The sequence below is a fragment of the Puccinia triticina genome, chromosome 1A (assembly GCF_026914185.1).
Source record: "Puccinia triticina chromosome 1A, complete sequence".
NCBI lineage: Eukaryota > Fungi > Basidiomycota > Pucciniomycetes > Pucciniales > Pucciniaceae > Puccinia > Puccinia triticina.
The window spans coordinates 7,276,035-7,294,558 of record NC_070558.1 but is presented as its reverse complement, the minus strand read 5'-3'; the positions used below and the strand labels follow the sequence as shown (position 1 = coordinate 7,294,558).

Genomic DNA, 18,524 nt, shown 5'->3' with positions numbered 1-18,524 from the left:
AGTCCCTGGCCTGCCGGGGGCACGACGCAAAGCGCCTCACACATGTGACCTACTGTCAGGGAGGGACTTCCAATGCCATGCAATCCCTGATTCCTGGCATGAGAGCCTCACATACAGTCATTTTTTTTTGCAGGTGGCCAACTTTGTGCCCCCAAACCCCCCACTCCCCAAAAGACATGAGTCCCGCCCCTGGACGGTAGGATCAGGACTTGGATATGGAGCTAGGAGGCCAAAAAATATGAGGAGAAGCGCACTGACAAGAACTTCTCTCATCCTGGTGGGGTTCTCAAACCATTCAAAATTTGTCTTTAAAAGAGGAAAATAGAAGAAAAAAGCCTGATACAGGCAGATCTTCCTGGGGCTCTCAGGCCAGGTACAGGCTTTCGCAGGTAAGCCTCTCTGTGAGACAGAGACCCTGCGGGGTTGCTTTTCGGGGCTCTCGCACTGGGAGGCTTTGTAAGCTTGTCTTCGGGGCTCTCACACTGGCAGGCTTTGTTAAGCTCGTTGGACGTAAAATTCTGACTCCCAAAAAATATGTCAGAATTTCTATTCCAACTCCCCAACAAATCCCCGACCAATTTTGGGCCCTGTAGCCTGAGAATAAATTTCAGGTTTAGGCTACCTAAATTTAGCAAGCCTAATTCCTGTGCAAGCCGGTTTTTTGACCCGGGGTTAGCCCCAACCAATGTGATTGCTGGCTGGGTTAAGTTTCCCAAAATTGTCAACTTAGCCCCACAAATGTGAATGCTCTAAACCAAAATTCAACCAGCATACACCGTTCAAATCCAACTTGGACTGCTTCTCATAGCAGCTACTCTTTGTTGCCGAATCTTGCCCGCTTGAACATGCACTCGCTTCTGATTCGTACACCCAAATAGTACTTGTATCTGCTATTATCTGTTGAAGTTTCGGGTGTAGAAAGTCTGGTTAAAATTTGATATCCAATGTGAGAAGGGACACCTTTTACCAGGGATTCCATAGCGAACCATTGCAATCTAATGCTGAAGGCTCTAAAAGGTTGCTGGAGAAGTGACTTAGGTGTCGAGTTGGTGGCCAAGTGCTCAAGTAGCCATGATTTGCTGTTCATCTCTGAGCGTATGAGCGCTTCTGCAATAAATATATGTAGACTTATCATCATGAGCCCCCCTAATTTAGAAGCAGCTACTCGAGTGTCTGCAAGCCCTGCTTTCGGCCATGTACACATGACTTGGCTTACTGCTGGGTCAGACCGGTCCGCCGGGCTTTGGGCGGAGAAAGACCTCAATGATGTAAGAAGACGGCCTAAGGTGAATAAGTGGCATATATTATATGCACTTCACAATGAAGTTGCCCTCGCAGATTCGCTCTAGGAGGCATTCGCGTTCCTGAGTACTAGCCGCGCGCATAGCGCTGTTCTCGCATTGGCTGTGAAAATTTCAGGGAAAGGCGCCGGTCGGTCCACTGCACATTTCGACCGGCGCCCTTCCGGTCTCAGCGGGATTCCAGAATTCCGCGCCCTTATCAGAAACTCCCTTTTCGCGTACGTTACCCAAGCGGCTAGCTTACCGGGCGGGTCCACGACTCCACAGTCGAGAATTCTGAAGGCCCACGGTGTTTCCATGCTGATTTTGCAAGGAGCTCTACAAGGCCTAGTACATTCATACACGTTTGGCTGTAGAAAGTCTGAGGCGAGGCCTGGCAAGTGAACATGTCACTTCTTCCTGGATCTTCTTTTCCTACAAAGAAGGGGTGCAACATGTATGTCTGCTGTAATTTAGGCCCAAACCACATGGCTTTGGTAACCGGATCTATTGATGGCGTCTTTTCAAGGAGCTGTACATCAGTCTCCTCCTGTTTGGTGGGTTTTACAATACATAATGAACAGGCAAGAACATCAAGGCGGAAATCTGATCTGGAAGGTTTAGGTGTTTGTGACCCAAAGACTTGCTTGTACCATGATACCATGTACCGTTGCTGACACGACGAGCCCTGTTGTTCATACTAACTGACGCCACCAGTCAGACACTGCCTTAAGAAAACGAAGACCCGAGGGTCCTGCATGCTCCGCATCCGAGTCGGCTTCGAAGGTCTTCCATTTGCCAGTACCTTTGTACCCTTTTTGCTTGCCTCTTCTTTGCTCCACTCCGACTATCATCTCACAGGTCCTGTCTCAATCCGAAGTTTCCTCTGAATTCCATTTTCAACGCTACTGCTTCCTACCTTCCTGGTTCACAACGGCTCCCCCTAGGTTCTTCATAACCCGTCCGCGTCCTTCTAGTCAATTGCGTAATTGAAATCCAGGACATTTCCTAAAATTGATGATGTTGCACTGCGGTTAGTACTGGCTTCAATACCCTTCCGCGTGTGGCCTAGGCTGATTGCTCTAGTTTTTCTCTGCTGATGTGGCCAGCCTACGTCAGTCTTCTCTGCCATTCTATTCCTTGTTCCACTTAGCGCTAACTCCCGTCATTCATACCTTCCTGGGCCATGCTTATAGACGCCAGCGTAAGTCTTCACATACCACCTCACTAAAACTTCGCATGCATGGGCGAACACCAGCATTACCCCTTAACGTGGATCTCGCGGAAAGCTGAGACGGTCACTGATCAGAGAATCTTGCCTACCTTTTTTATCTGATGATTTCTGAAACCACATAGAGGTGTACCTGTGTTGTCTGTGCGTGAACAAAGAACTACTTGACCATATCATGATTTGAAATCAGCGACATAGCTGACCCGGCTCCATTCCCAACCTTGGGTTTTTCCCCACCACAGCATTCTTATGAATACAACGATGGAGTCGAGAGTAATCAAAGCTATAGCCATCACCATTCGGTGAACCTTGAAAACAACGCCCCTTCCCAACATAGTCAACACTCTCCTCAAACTCGCTCACCTAGTCTGTCTATACCTAGAAATGTCAACAGCCATCAATCAGTGATTCAATCCCCAAATCCCGCGGAAAGTGGTGACCACCCCCCTCATTACCCCTTCCACTCAACCGTACCTGTATCGCACTCTCCGTACTCACATCATGTCCACAATCAATCCACGCAATACTACCATCGCCAGGACAATGCCGACTATATCACTAGTCCCAATGCCCAACCGATGCCTCTAAGCTCTGGGCTACCTTACATTTCAAAAATGTCGCAGATGCCACCTACGTCCCGCAGGCACAATCTTCCCGTGTCTTCCCATGAGCTATTGCCCATCGCCAGTCGCTCTCGGCTCGAGTCTCCGGGTCTTTCTACCAGATACGGACAAATGACACTAATCAAGAGTGACTCTCCCGACGCCCTTGACATATCGCGCCCGCCGAAGCCGGAGCCAAGTGCAACACCCCAGTGTACTGTAAGTTGGAATCATTTATTACGTCGATCCATCACTGCTCATTACTGACTTTGTCCTCATGTAGGCTTTCATAAGCAAACTCTACCATCTTTGCGGCCATGAAGAATACAGACCATACATTGTAAGTGTAACTAGCAACGAAAGCGATGAGGTGCATTTCTGTTTACTGATTGCTTGATCTCTTTGCCCAATCAGCGTTGGAATGGTCCGGGGGACGCCTTTGTTCTGGCACATGGTGCGTGCGGTTGTATCTAAAATCCCGTGTGACAAACTAATCTAAACCTTTTTTCATGCAGCGAACACCGAATTTGCGACGATGATCTTGCCTAAATTCTTTCGGCACAGTAATGTCTCTTCTTTCATTCGGCAGCTAAACGTATGTTGGCCTATGAACTCCCCTAGTTCCACCGAAAGAATGGCTGACTGGCGTTGTAAAAAATGTTTCAGCTCTACAACTTCACGCGTTTAAATACGATCAAACTACTCGATCAAGTTGATAATGTCCAAACAAACTCTTCCACCTCCTCATTTTCAGGATTTTCGCACCCCCATTTCCGCCGAGGAGACGAAAACTCATTGTCATTGATCAAACCAAAACCAAACAAGAATAAAGTGGCAAGAAAGGCGATCAAATGCGCCACGAGTACCGAAGATAAGGGAGGAAAATGCGGTCGAAAGAACACATTCCCGGGTAAAATCTAATCAAATCAAGCCCACCGTTTTCAGCCCCATCTAACAATATCTGTTACTTGTATTCATCCGTCAAAACATCTGCTGTCCCTCCTCGTATCTAGTACTCACCCAAATGTACAAACACGTCCTGAGATTTATCTGTAATATTTGGAAAGAAGCAAAAGTGTTCTTGTGGTTTGTTGCTAGATGTTCAGAATGTCTGCTCAATCCAGTCTCAAAGTCACTCACATCCGTTTGATGGGCTTAATGTGTACTCTGTTTTTCTATGAGTAGTTTCTTTATTTTCTTGGCTTGTTGTCAGTTTTGTTCTTTGGTCATCATAATGGGCTGCAAACACAAATAAGGAAACCTGGAATTGTTTTGATTGAACACAAGAGAAAGCTTCCAAGCCCAAGAATCTTTCCAGTTTTTGTCACCCGCCTTATGGCTATGCTTTAAATTCCAGCTCCTGAAGTACTTGGGGCTGGAATGAGCTAACTTAGCTAATTCCCTCCTCCTCGGGGGAGCGAAGCGACCTCCGACCTCCTTCAGAGGGTCCCTGCGGGACGGCGCCCCCCCCCCCCCCTCCACAAAGGGAGGGACTTAGTTAAGTTAGTGGAATGAGGGGGGTTCAAAATAGAATTTCAAAAAAAAATTGAGCCCATTTCAAGGCCTTTATGAACAAATGTTTCAAGTTTTGTGAAGCTGTACTCATTGAGGGCTTTTGCTAACTTCGCTATTTTTCCCTCCTTGGGGGAGCGCAGCAACCTCCGAAGGAGGAATGTACGTGCTAAGTCGACTCCGTGGCCTGAGAGCATTTCAGCTTTTGGTGGGCAGTTTTTCATAATCAACCTCACGCACTTGTCTCCGGACACTTTTCATTCTAGTTTTCATTTCTGGGACCACGCAAACGGTCCCCATGTACCTATTATTTTTTTTGTCTCCATCCCATCAGCTGCCTTCACTATCCTGCTGTGTAAAATTTTTATTTCCTCTTGGGCATTGCACTTGAATTCCAGGCACTTCCACACATTAAAACTGTATTCAGTTCTGAAACATACTATGCTGTTTCAATAACTGTAGCCCATGAGTGCGTATAGACATTTATGTAGCAAGGGCTCTTATGCTTGTTATTTCAACTGCTGTATTTAATGTGGAATCTTTGTTCCATGAGAGTGGCAATTGATACAGGATTTGTTGTTTCAGTCTCTTTGGAGGGACAAAATTGGAAAACACACAATTAACCAGACATTGAAGGCCCTCATAAGTTCAAGGAGGAGACAAAGAAATTCTCCTGGACAAGCCCCTCATTTTGTTGGGTGACTTTTTAGTCACCCAATAAGAGATGGCGGCTGTACAGCGGATTAAAAAAAATCCTGATTTTCTTGATGCTCTCAGGAAAGAGGGGCAACATAGCGCATAAGTCCCTCCTTTGGAGGGTCCTTGCGGGACAGCGTCCCCCCTCCACATTGAGAGGGACTTTGTTAAGTTAGGGTCTTCAGTGGCAACCAGAAAAACTTCAAAGGGACATCATTTTTGCAATACCTAAAGATTTAAAATTACCATGTGCACTCCAAAAAAGGGCTGGTTTTGGAGTGCACAAATATGCACTCCTTTTTTGAGGATTTGGTTGGCTGATAAGGGAGGGCCCTGCTGTACACTCCAATATATCCCATAGCCACTGGGAATTGAGGAAAGAAAGCACTCCCCTTGATGTCCAATGTAGAACATACATATGCAAACCTCCAAATGAACGGTACAGACTGGTTGTCAGGAGGTCTCAATCCTCTCAATGACTGGTGTTGTGATTTATATGAGCAAGTGTTACGGAATTTCCACTGGGCAATAGCGCAGGTGGGAATGCACACACGGCTGAGCTCACTGTGCATTCAGTGAAATAATCACTGAGGGTGATTTCAGAAAGCACAACAAAAAAAGCATACAGAAAGTTGCACACACAGAAAGCATGAAGTGGGAAAACTCACGGATTCCGGACTGGAGCAAAGGGCAAGAGCTGGAATGTGGCCAATAAAAGGTGTGGACTGGATAGCAGCAGCGCGGCAGCAGGTGAGCCAGGGCAGCTGAAGCGGGCTCCACCAGCAGGTGGAGCTGGTGATATACTGACTGACGGGGGCTAGAATGGGAGTTCAATCATCAGAGGGAGCAGAGTCTGAGCCTGTGTCTCTTATGTGACGGCAGGACACAAGAATTTGGGGGACACTGATTGTATTTCTTGGGATAAAGAAATACAAGCAGTAGAGAGAAATAGAGGGAGAGAAGTAGATCTTTTAATGTTATGATTTAATATGGTCCAATCTCTACCTGGAAAAGTAGACTGCCAACTGTGCTGAAAAGGTGCAATAGTCTCCACTCACACCAAGGAAACGGTGGTGGGAATCAGAAGTAGGGTTACTTATACTCTGCTCTGGTTTTTAAGGTCTTAACAAGAGATAACCTATATATCTTTTGATGTTTAAGAGAGGAAGGGAAACAGGGAGAGAGCAGTCAAGAGCAACAGATTTTCCTCTGAGATAAACAAGGTCAGTGAAAGAGGGTGCTTACTTTCAATAGTCTGTGGTTATACTGGGAGTGAAGTGGCCTCTGGTTAGTGATCCTGGGTGTCTCTGGGGTGTGGTTCTGGTGTGCTGAAGTCTGTGGATCCTCCTGAGGCATGGGGGATCCTGACTTCAAAAATTTCAGAGTTTTCATACATAACTAGAGTCCAAGGCGGCTTCGCCGCTGTAAATCCCAGGTCTAAATCTTCAGGTGCCTTGTCTGACTGAATTCAATGAGTCTAGGAAGATTAAGAGACCACACTTACAAGCCAACTCCATGGCTCTCAATTCTCGCAGGTCTCTCTAGCTGATGAAATTCACTTGTTGCCAGTTGTTTCAGCTAGATTAAATTTTGGTGACTAAACATGAGAAAATCAGTTGTTCCCTCTGACTCCCATTTTCATCAATCAATTGGGACCTGAATCATTGCACTGCAGTTCATATTCATTTGAAGAAAATTGTGATAGTATTGCTAATTTAAGAAGTGTCGCAATTCACTCTATAGAAGAATTAGAATTTTGAATGACTGCAGCTTGAAACATGTACTTGTTACTTGCTAAAGCTTAATCCCCACATAATTGCTTCAAATTTCTTCAATCCCATGTTTATATAAATCTTCAAGTACATAGGCCTTGTGTGCATCATCCCTTGATTAAGATTCAAATGCTAAATTGATGAGCTTTTCTGATGCAAGTGGCCCCATTAATTTCTGTGGGAGCATGAAAAACAATTGGTGGAAGAACTTAGAAATATTCACAGACTCAGTTATCCAGCTTGGGATCAACAGGCCTATGGACACACCCCCAAGCTGATTGAGCAGAAAGCAGAAGAGGTTGATCTTGCAGAAGTTTCAGGTGGATTAGTTTCTGTTCCAGGTGGAGATAATTGTTTATGAGTGGACTGATATGCTAAATTTGTTGTTAGTGTAGCATATTGTTATTTTTTCACTGCACTACATCAATAATACTTTTATCCTTGAATTTTTTGCAAATAACAATACTTTCTTGGTTTTATTCTTTTGCAGTGAGTTTAGATAAAAGATAGCAAGTTAAGAATAACTAAATCCATATTTTATTGTGGTTGACCATCTTGTCTTATCTCTGAAAATAGATGCACTAAGAGTTAGTGTATGTATGATAGTAGATACAACAACAGTTATTGCATCTCTGAGATTAACAATAGGACAAGGCAAGTCCCCCATGTGATAATCACAATGGAATTTGGTGAAGAATCTGGTAATGATAGGAATATCTTGTGGATGATAAGGTTAGGGGACCTGACTGTTGATCAGAGCTAAATGCAGTAACAAATTTTTGGGCCAAGTTTCATGTATTGACATCTCATTCAAGAAATTTTCTGGATGAGCACAGTTGAAGCAAGCATGAAATACTTATTGCAAATATGATCAAAATCCAGTGCAACAAGAAATAGGACAGCTCAACCATGCTTATGAAAAAACATGATGAACAGAGAGAAGAACAATTTAGGCTACAGTGGTCAGGAAAACATGGTCACAATTGAAGTGGAAAGTGATCAAATTCTTGACTTGATTGGGTGTTTTAGAAATTGGTACATGCTATGCAGTAGTCAAGTCAAGTGATATTCATGCTGAATCTTAATGATTACTGTAAGAGGCTCCATTAACCTGAAATTCAGCATTGTATTGCTGCACTTGGATAGCATTTATGGAGTGTTGCTCTTGCTGATGTTTCTGTTCCTGCTACTGTTGATGTAACACTTGACACTTGACCAGAGATTTTTACATGATTGGATTGCTGCCACAGTTGAGCTGCTGGTTGATTTTGCACAGGTGCTGACTGAAAATACTGGTGACTGACATTTTCACACAACAAGCGCAGGGAAAGATCAAGCTTCAATAGTCAGTCTAATGAATTGGCGGCTAAATCATCAAGTTTTGAATCAGCTGTGGGAATGTCAGTGTGTGATCTTTGTTTGCCTTAACTTAGATAAGCTTTAGGGCAGAGCGATTGGAAATAGATTCTAGCCACTCGAGGGAACAGTTGGAGCCAAATCTCAGGCTTCAGGAGATATGAAATGCACAGAAACAAAGTTAGTCCATGTATGAATGTATCTTACTTGCTGAACTTACAAAGAAGAGAAAAAAAAGATGGAGCGGGAGAAGACACAGCAAGCAAAAGAGAGGGGGAGGTGCAGCAGAAAAGGAACACGCGAATGGGCGGGAGAGAGGGTCAGGAAGCGTTGAGAAAATTGCGCAAATAGCCGTTGAGGTCCATCCACCCGCTGCACGTCCTCACCAGAACCATGAGCTCTCCGGCCGGCGGGGAAGGCTTTGAAGGGGAGGCCGCCGCGGGGCGCTTGACCTCGACGAGCTTACACATGACCGACCTCTCCTTGGCGGGGCTACCGGAGCCGCGGCACCAGAAGGCGTAGCGGGCCTGATCGCCGACGCCGGCGACGGCCAGCCGGGCTCTCGCGGCTTCTGGAGAGCGGGGAGTCGAGTCTGCGGGGGACAATCCGAGAGTGGCAGGCGAGACATTGGGCGTGGATGAGTCATTTGAGCGGGTCGGCAGGGTTGGGCTCCTCCGGCTCAGCTAAGTGTGGCTGTGGATGAGGAGGAAGGTGGTCGGGAGCGGGGGTGAGCAAGACGCGGTCGGACGGGCGCCGGGAGAGGGATAGTGTCTTCGGAGGCCGTCTGGGCATCGCCGCTAGATCAGACTCCGTAGGACTGAGCAGTCCGTTACTCAGTTAGGCCGAGCTGAGCGTCGACAGCGCGGTCGCGGCCATGTGTTCCAGCAGCAGAACTGGCGGCGGAGATGGGCTGTGGCGCCAGTGCGGGAATGGGACCAGACAAGGTCGGCGAGCAGGATGGAGCCCTTGCTCTGCACCCGCTGGCTCTCCAGGCTGGGGTCTCACAGCGGCGCGGGGATCCGGGAGCGGTGGAACGGCGGGCGGAAGGGGTAGACGGATATCAACAGTGTCGTCCTGCACAAGGCCTCGCTCCGTCCTGCTACAGAAGACCGCTCGTATATTTCTCTGCCCCCGGATCGGCTGTAACGAGGGAGGCTGGGCCAGCTGTGTAGTATTCCCAGTGAATGCAGCAGCAAAGACAGACGTGGTGAGGCCTGAACAGATGCTTGAAGGGCTGGCTGGAGACCAAGGGCGTGGCGGAGGCAAACTTATTGCCATACCAACGATTGGCGGGGAGCTGGCCGTGAGCAACAGTTGAAATTTGTGGAGTGTCCGAACCAGCTTCCAACAACAGTTGAGTGGCTTGGTGTCAGACAATGGCTGGGTGGACTGAATTTGAGGCAGGACAGCTGTTGGTAATGGCGGGTGGTGGCCAGATCTTGGACGGATATATAAAGAGGCCATCTGGCCACTCTGTTTGTCCCCCCAGGTGTTTCTGTTTTTGCTGTAATTCCAGCTGGCAGTACATCCTCGCGCTCCTCCGCTGTTGCACGTGCGCAGTCTGAGGGGCTGAAGAGTGGGCCCCCCACGGGTCTGCAGCCTTAGCTGCGGGCCGGGGGCCTTCATGTCCATCACTTTTGACTCGTGCGCTTGATGCGGGCTGGGTGGTGAGCCTGGGGGCACGGCTTTGCCGATGTTGGAAGGCTGGTAGAGATTTAGATTTTTCTTATGTAAAATTCCCCTTTTTTTGTATCCTGGTTTTTGTAGTGGGAAAACCCCACCTGTTTTTTTTTTGAACTTTTGTTGATGGGGAAACCCATGATGTTTTTTTTCTCATTTTGTATAATTGTAAGGGGGAACCCTTGATCTTATTTTATTTAATTTTGGAAAAACTGTGTCTTTAATAAACTTGGATTACGTATGTACAAGTGGTTGGCGCGCCTGGTAGCGCTGCCACATCACAACTGCGCATGTGTGCCATAACTCAAGAACTTAGGGAAGGGGTAGAGTTACAAGGAAGTGGTGAGTTGTAACTAGGGTTAAAATTTCATGAGGAAAAAGAATCTGAAGTCAAAACAAAGATTGTGAGATTACAGACCCAGGTGAAAGGCCGCACCCTCATAAATTGAGTAAGCAACCGGGATCCACATTAGCTGCGGAAACAGATAAGCAAAGCAAACCTGTTCCGCAGTCCAAAAATGGTTCCGCAGGGTCAAAAAAAACTGACACATCAATCTCTGGTGTATGCAGACTCAACTCCAACAACCAGAAAACTCAGGCTTGTGGAGAATCCCGGCCCCCTGTCACTCAGAGCTAGAATATCAGCACCTACCAAAGGTAAGTTGCTGATGTTTAAACTCCAGAGTGTTCAGATAAGAGCTAACACTTTATCCAAACTCCTGTAGCAACAATGGGTCGCTACATTACACTACATTATCTGGATCTCCCAGTAGCGTAATGATTTGAATGACTGCCCCGCTACATGACCGCTAACCGTAGCGGTGAATTTTCACCTTAAGCCGTAGCGTGATTTCAGGACAGGGGTCATTTTTACCCCTAGGAAACAGATAGCGTAGCATATATCGACCTAAGAAAGAAAGAAGATCAAGAGGAAAACAGCCCTGGAGAATTCAACAATGTGTTCTTCTTACCGCGCAATTAGAAAGAGATTGACAATCTCAATCAAGAGCTTGAGGTGAGATTTTTGTCTTCAATCCAGGCTGTTGCCATGCAAACTGACTGGCATACTTTGATATACTTAGGTGTTTGTTAATCTTACTTCTGAAATGGAAGGCAACTTGGCCACAGGAACACATGTCATTCCAAAGTATCTCGAATTGAAAGAGGGGCTCATCAGCAAGATTGCAGCCTCTTCGTAATCAGCCTTGCTGTACCCGATGTACCATGCAATTTTGAAGCGAGTGGAGAAGTACCTCAGCGAAGCAATGCAATGCAAAACCCTCTTCATGGCCACTATTTTGCATCCATGTTACCGGATGACTTTTTTTGAGATTGGCTTTGGAATTGAAAGCTCAGAGGTTGCTGAAGGCCTTCAATTGCTTCAGCACTTCTTCAGACTAGCAAAGGATAAAAAAAACAGCGCCAAACACTAGTGATACCGATGTTCTAGAAATCACAAAGCCACACCATTCAGCCCCAAGGATTTAGATTGCAAAAGCACTCCATTGAAGTGGTGGAAGGTATGTTCCTTTCCCCAAAAGGTCAGATTATATCAAAGAATGTCACTAACTTGGCAACTTTTCCAAACAGGCCAACCAGAAAACCTAACCCACGCTGGCCATCTTGGCCTGTTCATACCTTGGAGCAACTGGAAGCTCCTGTGCTGTTGAGAGACTATTCTCTGCAGCTTTGGATGTATGTAGAAGCAACCAAGGAAGGCTGCTCCCTTCAACAATGTCTCACTGTGTCTCAAGCCTTATGTGGCGTTGGGAGGACATCCCTCTGTGTGAGCCTGAGTCTCTATAGTGACAGCAGGACACAAGAAATGGGGGGGCAATAGTTGGATTTCTTGGGATAAAGAAATTACAACTATAAAAGAAAAAAAGAGAAAGAGAGAGAGAAACCAAGCAGGATAAGAAGGAAGAGAAGTACTAGGTTATTCTAGTGGGAATGCACGTCCACTGGCAATGCTACTCTTCAGAAGAGTGCTGCTAATCTGTGCAAGAAGTGCTACAGCTTCCTCTCAGGAGGGTATCTGGATTAGATAAGTCTTAATCCAGCCACAGTTTTTTAGACTTCTCTCTGGACAGTCAAGGTTCTTAAAGGGAAACCTGAGGGACAGCCCTGAACCTAGATTTTGAGGCAAAGGCCTGATGATAAGAAGGGACAGCCCTGTGATCAAGATGGAGGCAAAGGCCTATAGATTTGGAGGGACAGCCCTGTGATCAAGGAGGAAGCAAAGCAAGAAGAAAAGGCAGATCCAGCAAGACACAGAGTTGTACCTCTGAGATAAACAAGGTTCAGTGAAAGAGGTTACTTACTGTCAATATCCTAGGCGCCTGTGACGGTAGGTATACTGGGAGTATAGTAGGCTCTTTGGTGGTGATCCTAGAGTTATCTGGGTGGTGGTTCTGGTGTGCTGAAGTCTGTGGATCCGCCTCAGGCAAGGGGGATCCTGACTACGAAAATTTTCACAGTTTGCTTATGTAATTTACATATGTACATGTGGTTTGGCGCGCCTAGTAGCGCTGACACGTCACAACTGCGCAAGGGCGCTACAACTCAGTAACTCAGGGAAGGAGTATAGTTACAATGAATTGGTAAGTTGTAACTAGGGTTAAAATTGCATGAGGAAACAGAATATGAAGTCAAAACAGGGATATCTCTTAAGATGAAAAAGATATAAAGTAATTTATATGTAACAAAGGTAGAACAGGCAGCTTTTTAGGTCAGCTGTGATGACTCTAAGGCTGACACTCTGACAGGGGATTTCTCCGAGGCTGGGAAGGTTTTGAAGGCAATTCTGTCATCCAAAAAGAAATGAATTTCCATTCTGTAATGTAATGCAAAAAAAAAAACCTTCCAATAGTGTAGTTTCAATGAAAAATCTTTAAAATTATGCACAGATAATGTAGTAAGGTAGCAGTAGCGACCTTAAAATAGCTACTTTACCATTACACTACCGCTATGGGTAGCGTAGTCACCCATTGTTGCCTGTAGACAAAGTCAACCAGGAGAAGATCACCCGAACCAATTCCTCTCAAAGAGAAGGGAATAAAATTGGTGAGTGGCTGCATCCAAACAAGGCTAGGGAAACAAAAGGCTCATGAGGAGTGCAATCTTACTACAGATAACATTGCACAACTCCTTTGCTGTTTTGCCAAAACCAAAACAAAAGGATCCTAAGGGCCACAAGCTCAAAGAGCGTAAGAGACAATTTGTCTTGAAAAAAATCAAGAGAGCTATTGAGTCAGAACTAATGCGCCTGACTTGTTTGCAGAATGCCTCAGAGCTAACAGTTGTGAACAAGACCCCATTATTTCTTTTTCCTTTGTTCATCTTAGTGAAGAGAGGCCTATCGCCTGCTCTTAGGTAAATCCCCTCAGAAAATGATTATTGTTTTCTTTCTTTTAATTAAAAGTTGTTTAGAAGTCTAACAAGAAATTACATTTTATTTATCTGAATTCTTTTAAAGATAACTCTCAATATGAAAAATATACAAAGGGAATTAGGTGTAAAAGAGTATAAAAGGCAGACTTTAGGCTAACTATGTTGGCTCTAAGGCTGACACAGAGCCTGGGAGTGAATCATGCAGAGATGGAGGACTAATGCGGATTTGTGTGGGGAAAAAAAGCCAAAAAATGTGGAGGGGAGGGGGGAGAATGGGTTCACGGTTTCTCTTCTCTTTTCTTTTTCATCATCTTACTTACAACTCATGATTGTACTTACACTTGCGGATGGTACTTGAGTATTAGAAGAGTTTTATGTGACCTCTATTTCTCACTTGCTATTGTCCTTCTGTTTTTTCTTGAACCTGTGTTTTAAACTACACACACCACCACTACTGTCCCCCAACCATTTCAGCCATCATTTTCTTCTTCTTCAAGAAAAAAAGGTGGGATGAAGGGTTGCGGGCTTACTTTTTTTGCTTTGAAGTTTGAGTATAGAAGAAAGCCAGATATCCCCCTCCAAACATGCTAGCAACAATTGTCATTGGCCATCTGCTCTGCTCCATCAGTCTGCCCATGTAGTCCATCCTCTGACCTCTGTGTCCGCGTCTTGATCACCCAACGGATGCACTGGTTTTTCTTGCCAAGTTGTTTTCTGTTCTTTCAGCTTACAAAATCAACTGAAAAATCTCCCTTATATCTGCTGCCATTGATCTGTGTGAGATTGAGGGGTGTGAGGGAGAGTCGGATGGGGAGTGGACTCTGGAATGAAGTTGAAGGGTAAAGTGGGACTTGTTCAGTGCTTGTGGGACTTGGGAGGGACTTGCGAGGATCACAAGACACCTCTCACCTCAAAGTGATATGGAACCCTCACAGCTGACGTGGAACCCGCAAACCACATGGGTTTCCTCCCATTGACTCCACAGGGAATTCAGCAAAATTCTTGGATTCCTTGTGTGTGGGAGCCACAAGTATTCCTCATTCATCTCATTTATTGGCTCCACCCTGAATTTATAACAAGGAGACCCCAGGAGGGTGGAGCCAACTGAGTATCCCGTTGTATCCACCCCGGGGCACAGTGATTTCCACACAGTTTTCACAGAGCAGGTGTTGCCTGTTGTATCCACAATCCGAGGCGGTAAGGAGTACCCCCAGTGTGTAGCTAGCTACAAGCTAAACTAGCCACTGGTAAAGATGCTCTAACAGTACTGTAGCAATTTTTGCTCAGTTATTGTTACTGTTGGTAGTAACAAAGATGCAATAAAATATCACCCATCATGGAACTTTGCATTTCCACAGCTGTATACAATATCCACTGGGTGAAAGAGCAGATATTTGACAAATGTTTGGCCAGACAGGTTTGTTTACTGCTTGCTACACTTTTATCTCACTCATAGTGTGTTATTGTACTAGTAAAACAATAAAAAACTGGCCCCAATAAAATACAGGTCAGGTCACAAAATGCTTGTTAATTTTAGCAATAACACCAAATAATATTAACGGCAGGTATTATTCTATGCATATAACTGCGGTTATTGTAGCATATTGTAACTACCCAGTGTTGGCCACAACTGAAAATCTACACAATCTGGAATGTGTTTCTGGTGGCATTTCATGGCTTGCCATTCACACATCACTAAAAGATAAAATATCCAATATTTGTGGAAGGCTAGCTTAACAAAGCCACTCAAGTAAAGTTCTATGTAGAGACTGTAAAATGAAGATGTGTCTAGTGAGAGTCAAACTCACGACCTCAGCTATGCTGAGACACATACTAGAGTGCTGCCTTTAGCAACTGGGCTACAGACACTTTTGGCTTCCTGCTGGGTGGTTGGTTTGTAGTGCTCATGGGTCAATCCAACAGCCCTCCATACTGCGGTGATACATCATGGTAGCAGACTAACAGACAACTCAACAGTCTGGGGGACCCGGGCGGAGTGCTCTGCGTAGGGGAGGCTTACTTGCTATCCCTCAATTTTGGCGGGAGCAGAAGTGATATTCAATGCAAAAAATACAAAAACAACCCTATAAAGTGCAATAAAAACAACAACAAAAAAACTGAATAGACAGTATTGTAGCCTTGATGAACGCGCAACTTTTGACGCATGCTCCAGCCTCCCAATCAAAAGACTGCAATCTCTAGTGGCAAAAATTTACAGGAATCTAGGTAGAGGCAGCAAAAAGAATTCCAAACCATGTCTTAAGTTTGGAAGATCCATCTGTGGATCCACATTTGGCCAGAGAGAAGCGGGATGGTGATCTTAGCCCATGTGCATAAAATCTGTCAAGAATCTACATACAGCCTAGAAAGCATGCAGTTTTGTGGATCCACAGGATCTACAAGAATTTCAGCCTTGTGAATCTTTGTGCAGATCCATTTCTTGAGAGGTCATGTTTCAAAAATGTATTAAAAATACATCAATGTAGATAAGAAAATTCTGAGGAGACAGAATCGACGTAGAGGAGATTCCAAAGGGCCAGAAAGCTGTTGATCAGAACTGTGGGGGTGCTGGGGGCGGTGCTATTAAAAAGTGAAAAAACCTTACAGCCATTTGGTACTTTCTGGTCCCCTGTGAAATTGGGGGATAATAGGCAAGTTCCTCCCTGCGCAGTGCGAGAGGGGCCGCTTTGCGGCCAGCCACAGCAAGCCTCTCACCAGGGGGACTGGTGTTAAGTTAGTGTGGAAGGAAATCTTCATGAATCCCCTTCAGATGACACTACATATCATAACAGTCTCTTCGGATTTGCACATCATCGACTCCCAGAATTTGACCCAGACTTTGTTGTAGACAGAGTTGATCCATGATCTGTCAGTAAACCTGTCAAGAGAAAATTCAAAACACATCTCTTATCAAGAACCAATTGATTATTATTGTAACAGTACAGTTTGAATTCTAAACAACCATTTTTGAGATTCTCCAGGTTTGTTTTATTCATTTTAATAGATCCATTTCCGACATGTACATACTTTACAAGCCCGGAAATAAAGCTTAATCACTTCTGATTGGCATGTTGGGTGTTTGGATCGAGACAAGACAGCTGAGCTAAATACGTCTCTCTATCCTTTTCACCGTTCCAGGAGCACGGGACTTCCCGCCGGAACATGCTCGGTGGGGAAATATTGCTTTTTGCATTGGCCGCAGTAGATGAACCTACTTTGACATGCTTTGTGACTTCATAGCGATCTTCAAAGCGTGACATGGAGCAGCGGGTAAACATTGTAGTCGATCTGCAACGTGAAACGCAAAAATGTGCCCCACCATTGTTGGTGAACTTTCGTCCGTTGTGTGATCTCAAGAGTCAGACAGAAGCTCTGTGAACCAACATCAAAGAAACAATATTGCTCGATTTTTGCGTCCTCGGCAATGAGTTTCCATCTAGTGCTTAAACCCCTGATCATGTTGTTCTTATTCCTCATCCTAGTAGGTTTTTGTTGGTACCAAGTTTACTGTCCGGGTGTCTTTAAGCTGAAAACCTATCTGTGTTTTGGAACAGCTTATCGGCACACGTGTTGCAATGGAATTGCCAGATCGCCCATCATTGGTCGAGTCTCGGGAAGGAACTACCGGCTTCTCGGCGTCACTACATTCAATCAGCACAAAATCAGTTTGTGAGAGCAATTGTGGCTCAGATGAGTCAAGAGCACACACATTAGCTGGCCCTTTGGATGATCAAGTGTGTTGTGTGTTATTTACTGATTCTAAACTAATTTGAAGTCATTGATCATCATCCTGATCCACAAATTTGCGGGCTTAGGGAGAAACGCCTTTGCCAAAACTTCAAGAAATCGTGATCCAGGATGGCGGAGTAGGACCAAGCCAGGGCACTAGGGAAGCCTCAAAAGCGATCAGTAACGTGGGAATCTCTCCTCCCCACCTCACGTTCAACCCAGAAGGTCAAGCTGTGCCGACTGATGTGGAATCATCGGGAGACCCAAGCAAACCCATGACAGAATGTCCGATTTGCTGCGAATACATCCAGTCGGAAAAGCCTTCCGCGTCTTATTTCGGGAAAGAATGCGACCACAAATTCCACGAAAAGTGCATTCAACCTTGGCTGGACCAACAGCGAGAAAAGGCAACATGTCCAGTATGTCGACTGCCGGTCCAATGGACAAAGGAGCTGGCAGCTAAGCTCTCCGTGCCAAAGTTGCATTTCGATGAACCTTTCCGCAAGATAATCCGCATGATCAGGTCTCTAACTGGACCACAGGTTGCAATTGTATCTGCTTTTGCGTTTTTTATTGTTGTCGTGATGACAGTAAGCCGTTATTTACCCACCAGATAGTGTCATCAAGACGTACTCTATATACTCGTTAGTTTCCTGCCAGTTAATCTATTTCTACAAGGGAAGCCTTTATGGACTCCAACAATTTACCACATGCATTTGTGTAGGGTGTTACAAGTTGGTTTATGCATGCATAATCATATTTTCTCTTTACAGATGTTGCAAGTAATCTAATCCCACTGAAAAAGATTCATGAAAATGTGTATCATGCTCAAAGAAAGTTTGAACACTCTCAATATGCAGCATTGTTGCTCGAAAACTGATGGAGTGAAAACTTCATGCGATTCATCATAGAGAGCTCACACTATGTATATTTGGATTGGATTCTGCTCCAAAAGAATGGAGTGCATTACTGCGCATTCCCAGAGTGTATGTGCCATGTCAAATTCAGTTTTGCAGAACATTCAGACATAGGGCCGAAAATGGCGATCAGCAGAGCGCAGTTTTGAGCCTCGAAGTGAAACTAGGGGCTGCAACTGTGCAAGCTGGCCACAGCTTTCACTTTCTGTCTAAAATGCCAAAAAAATAAACTGTTTTTTTTTTTTGTGACCTAATTATTGCTCAAGAAGATTCAAGTATAAGCAAACATAAAAGAACGAGATTGTTGGGAGAAGGGAGATGTGTTCTGCATTGATAGACCAGGGAAAGTGGGAAATGTG

General features: G+C 45.2%; 3 protein-coding genes across 3 annotated transcripts; 2 read left to right on the top strand and 1 right to left on the bottom strand.

The window, feature by feature from the left end:
- Positions 1 to 1,136: 1,136 nt before the first annotated feature.
- On the top strand, positions 1,137 to 4,263 carry PtA15_1A789 (uncharacterized protein; the record flags this gene model as incomplete). Its single annotated transcript, XM_053165852.1, has 9 exons — positions 1,137 to 1,268; positions 1,350 to 1,590; positions 2,477 to 2,484; positions 2,754 to 3,332; positions 3,397 to 3,453; positions 3,528 to 3,567; positions 3,629 to 3,708; positions 3,780 to 4,002; positions 4,127 to 4,263. 9 exons carry the CDS (start codon positions 1,137 to 1,139, stop codon positions 4,261 to 4,263), a joined length of 1,497 nt encoding a protein of 498 aa, XP_053017003.1.
- A 4,506-nt stretch (positions 4,264 to 8,769) lies between these two features.
- Positions 8,770 to 11,028, bottom strand: PtA15_1A788 (uncharacterized protein; the record flags this gene model as incomplete). Its single annotated transcript, XM_053165851.1, has 2 exons — positions 8,770 to 9,020; positions 10,944 to 11,028. The coding sequence occupies 2 exons, from the start codon at positions 11,026 to 11,028 to the stop codon at positions 8,770 to 8,772; spliced, it is 336 nt and encodes a 111-aa protein (XP_053017002.1).
- A 5,915-nt stretch (positions 11,029 to 16,943) lies between these two features.
- On the top strand, positions 16,944 to 17,865 carry PtA15_1A787 (uncharacterized protein; the record flags this gene model as incomplete). Its single annotated transcript, XM_053165850.1, has 3 exons — positions 16,944 to 17,000; positions 17,074 to 17,253; positions 17,335 to 17,865. The coding sequence occupies 3 exons, from the start codon at positions 16,944 to 16,946 to the stop codon at positions 17,863 to 17,865; spliced, it is 768 nt and encodes a 255-aa protein (XP_053017001.1).
- Between the last annotated feature and the right edge of the window lie 659 nt (positions 17,866 to 18,524).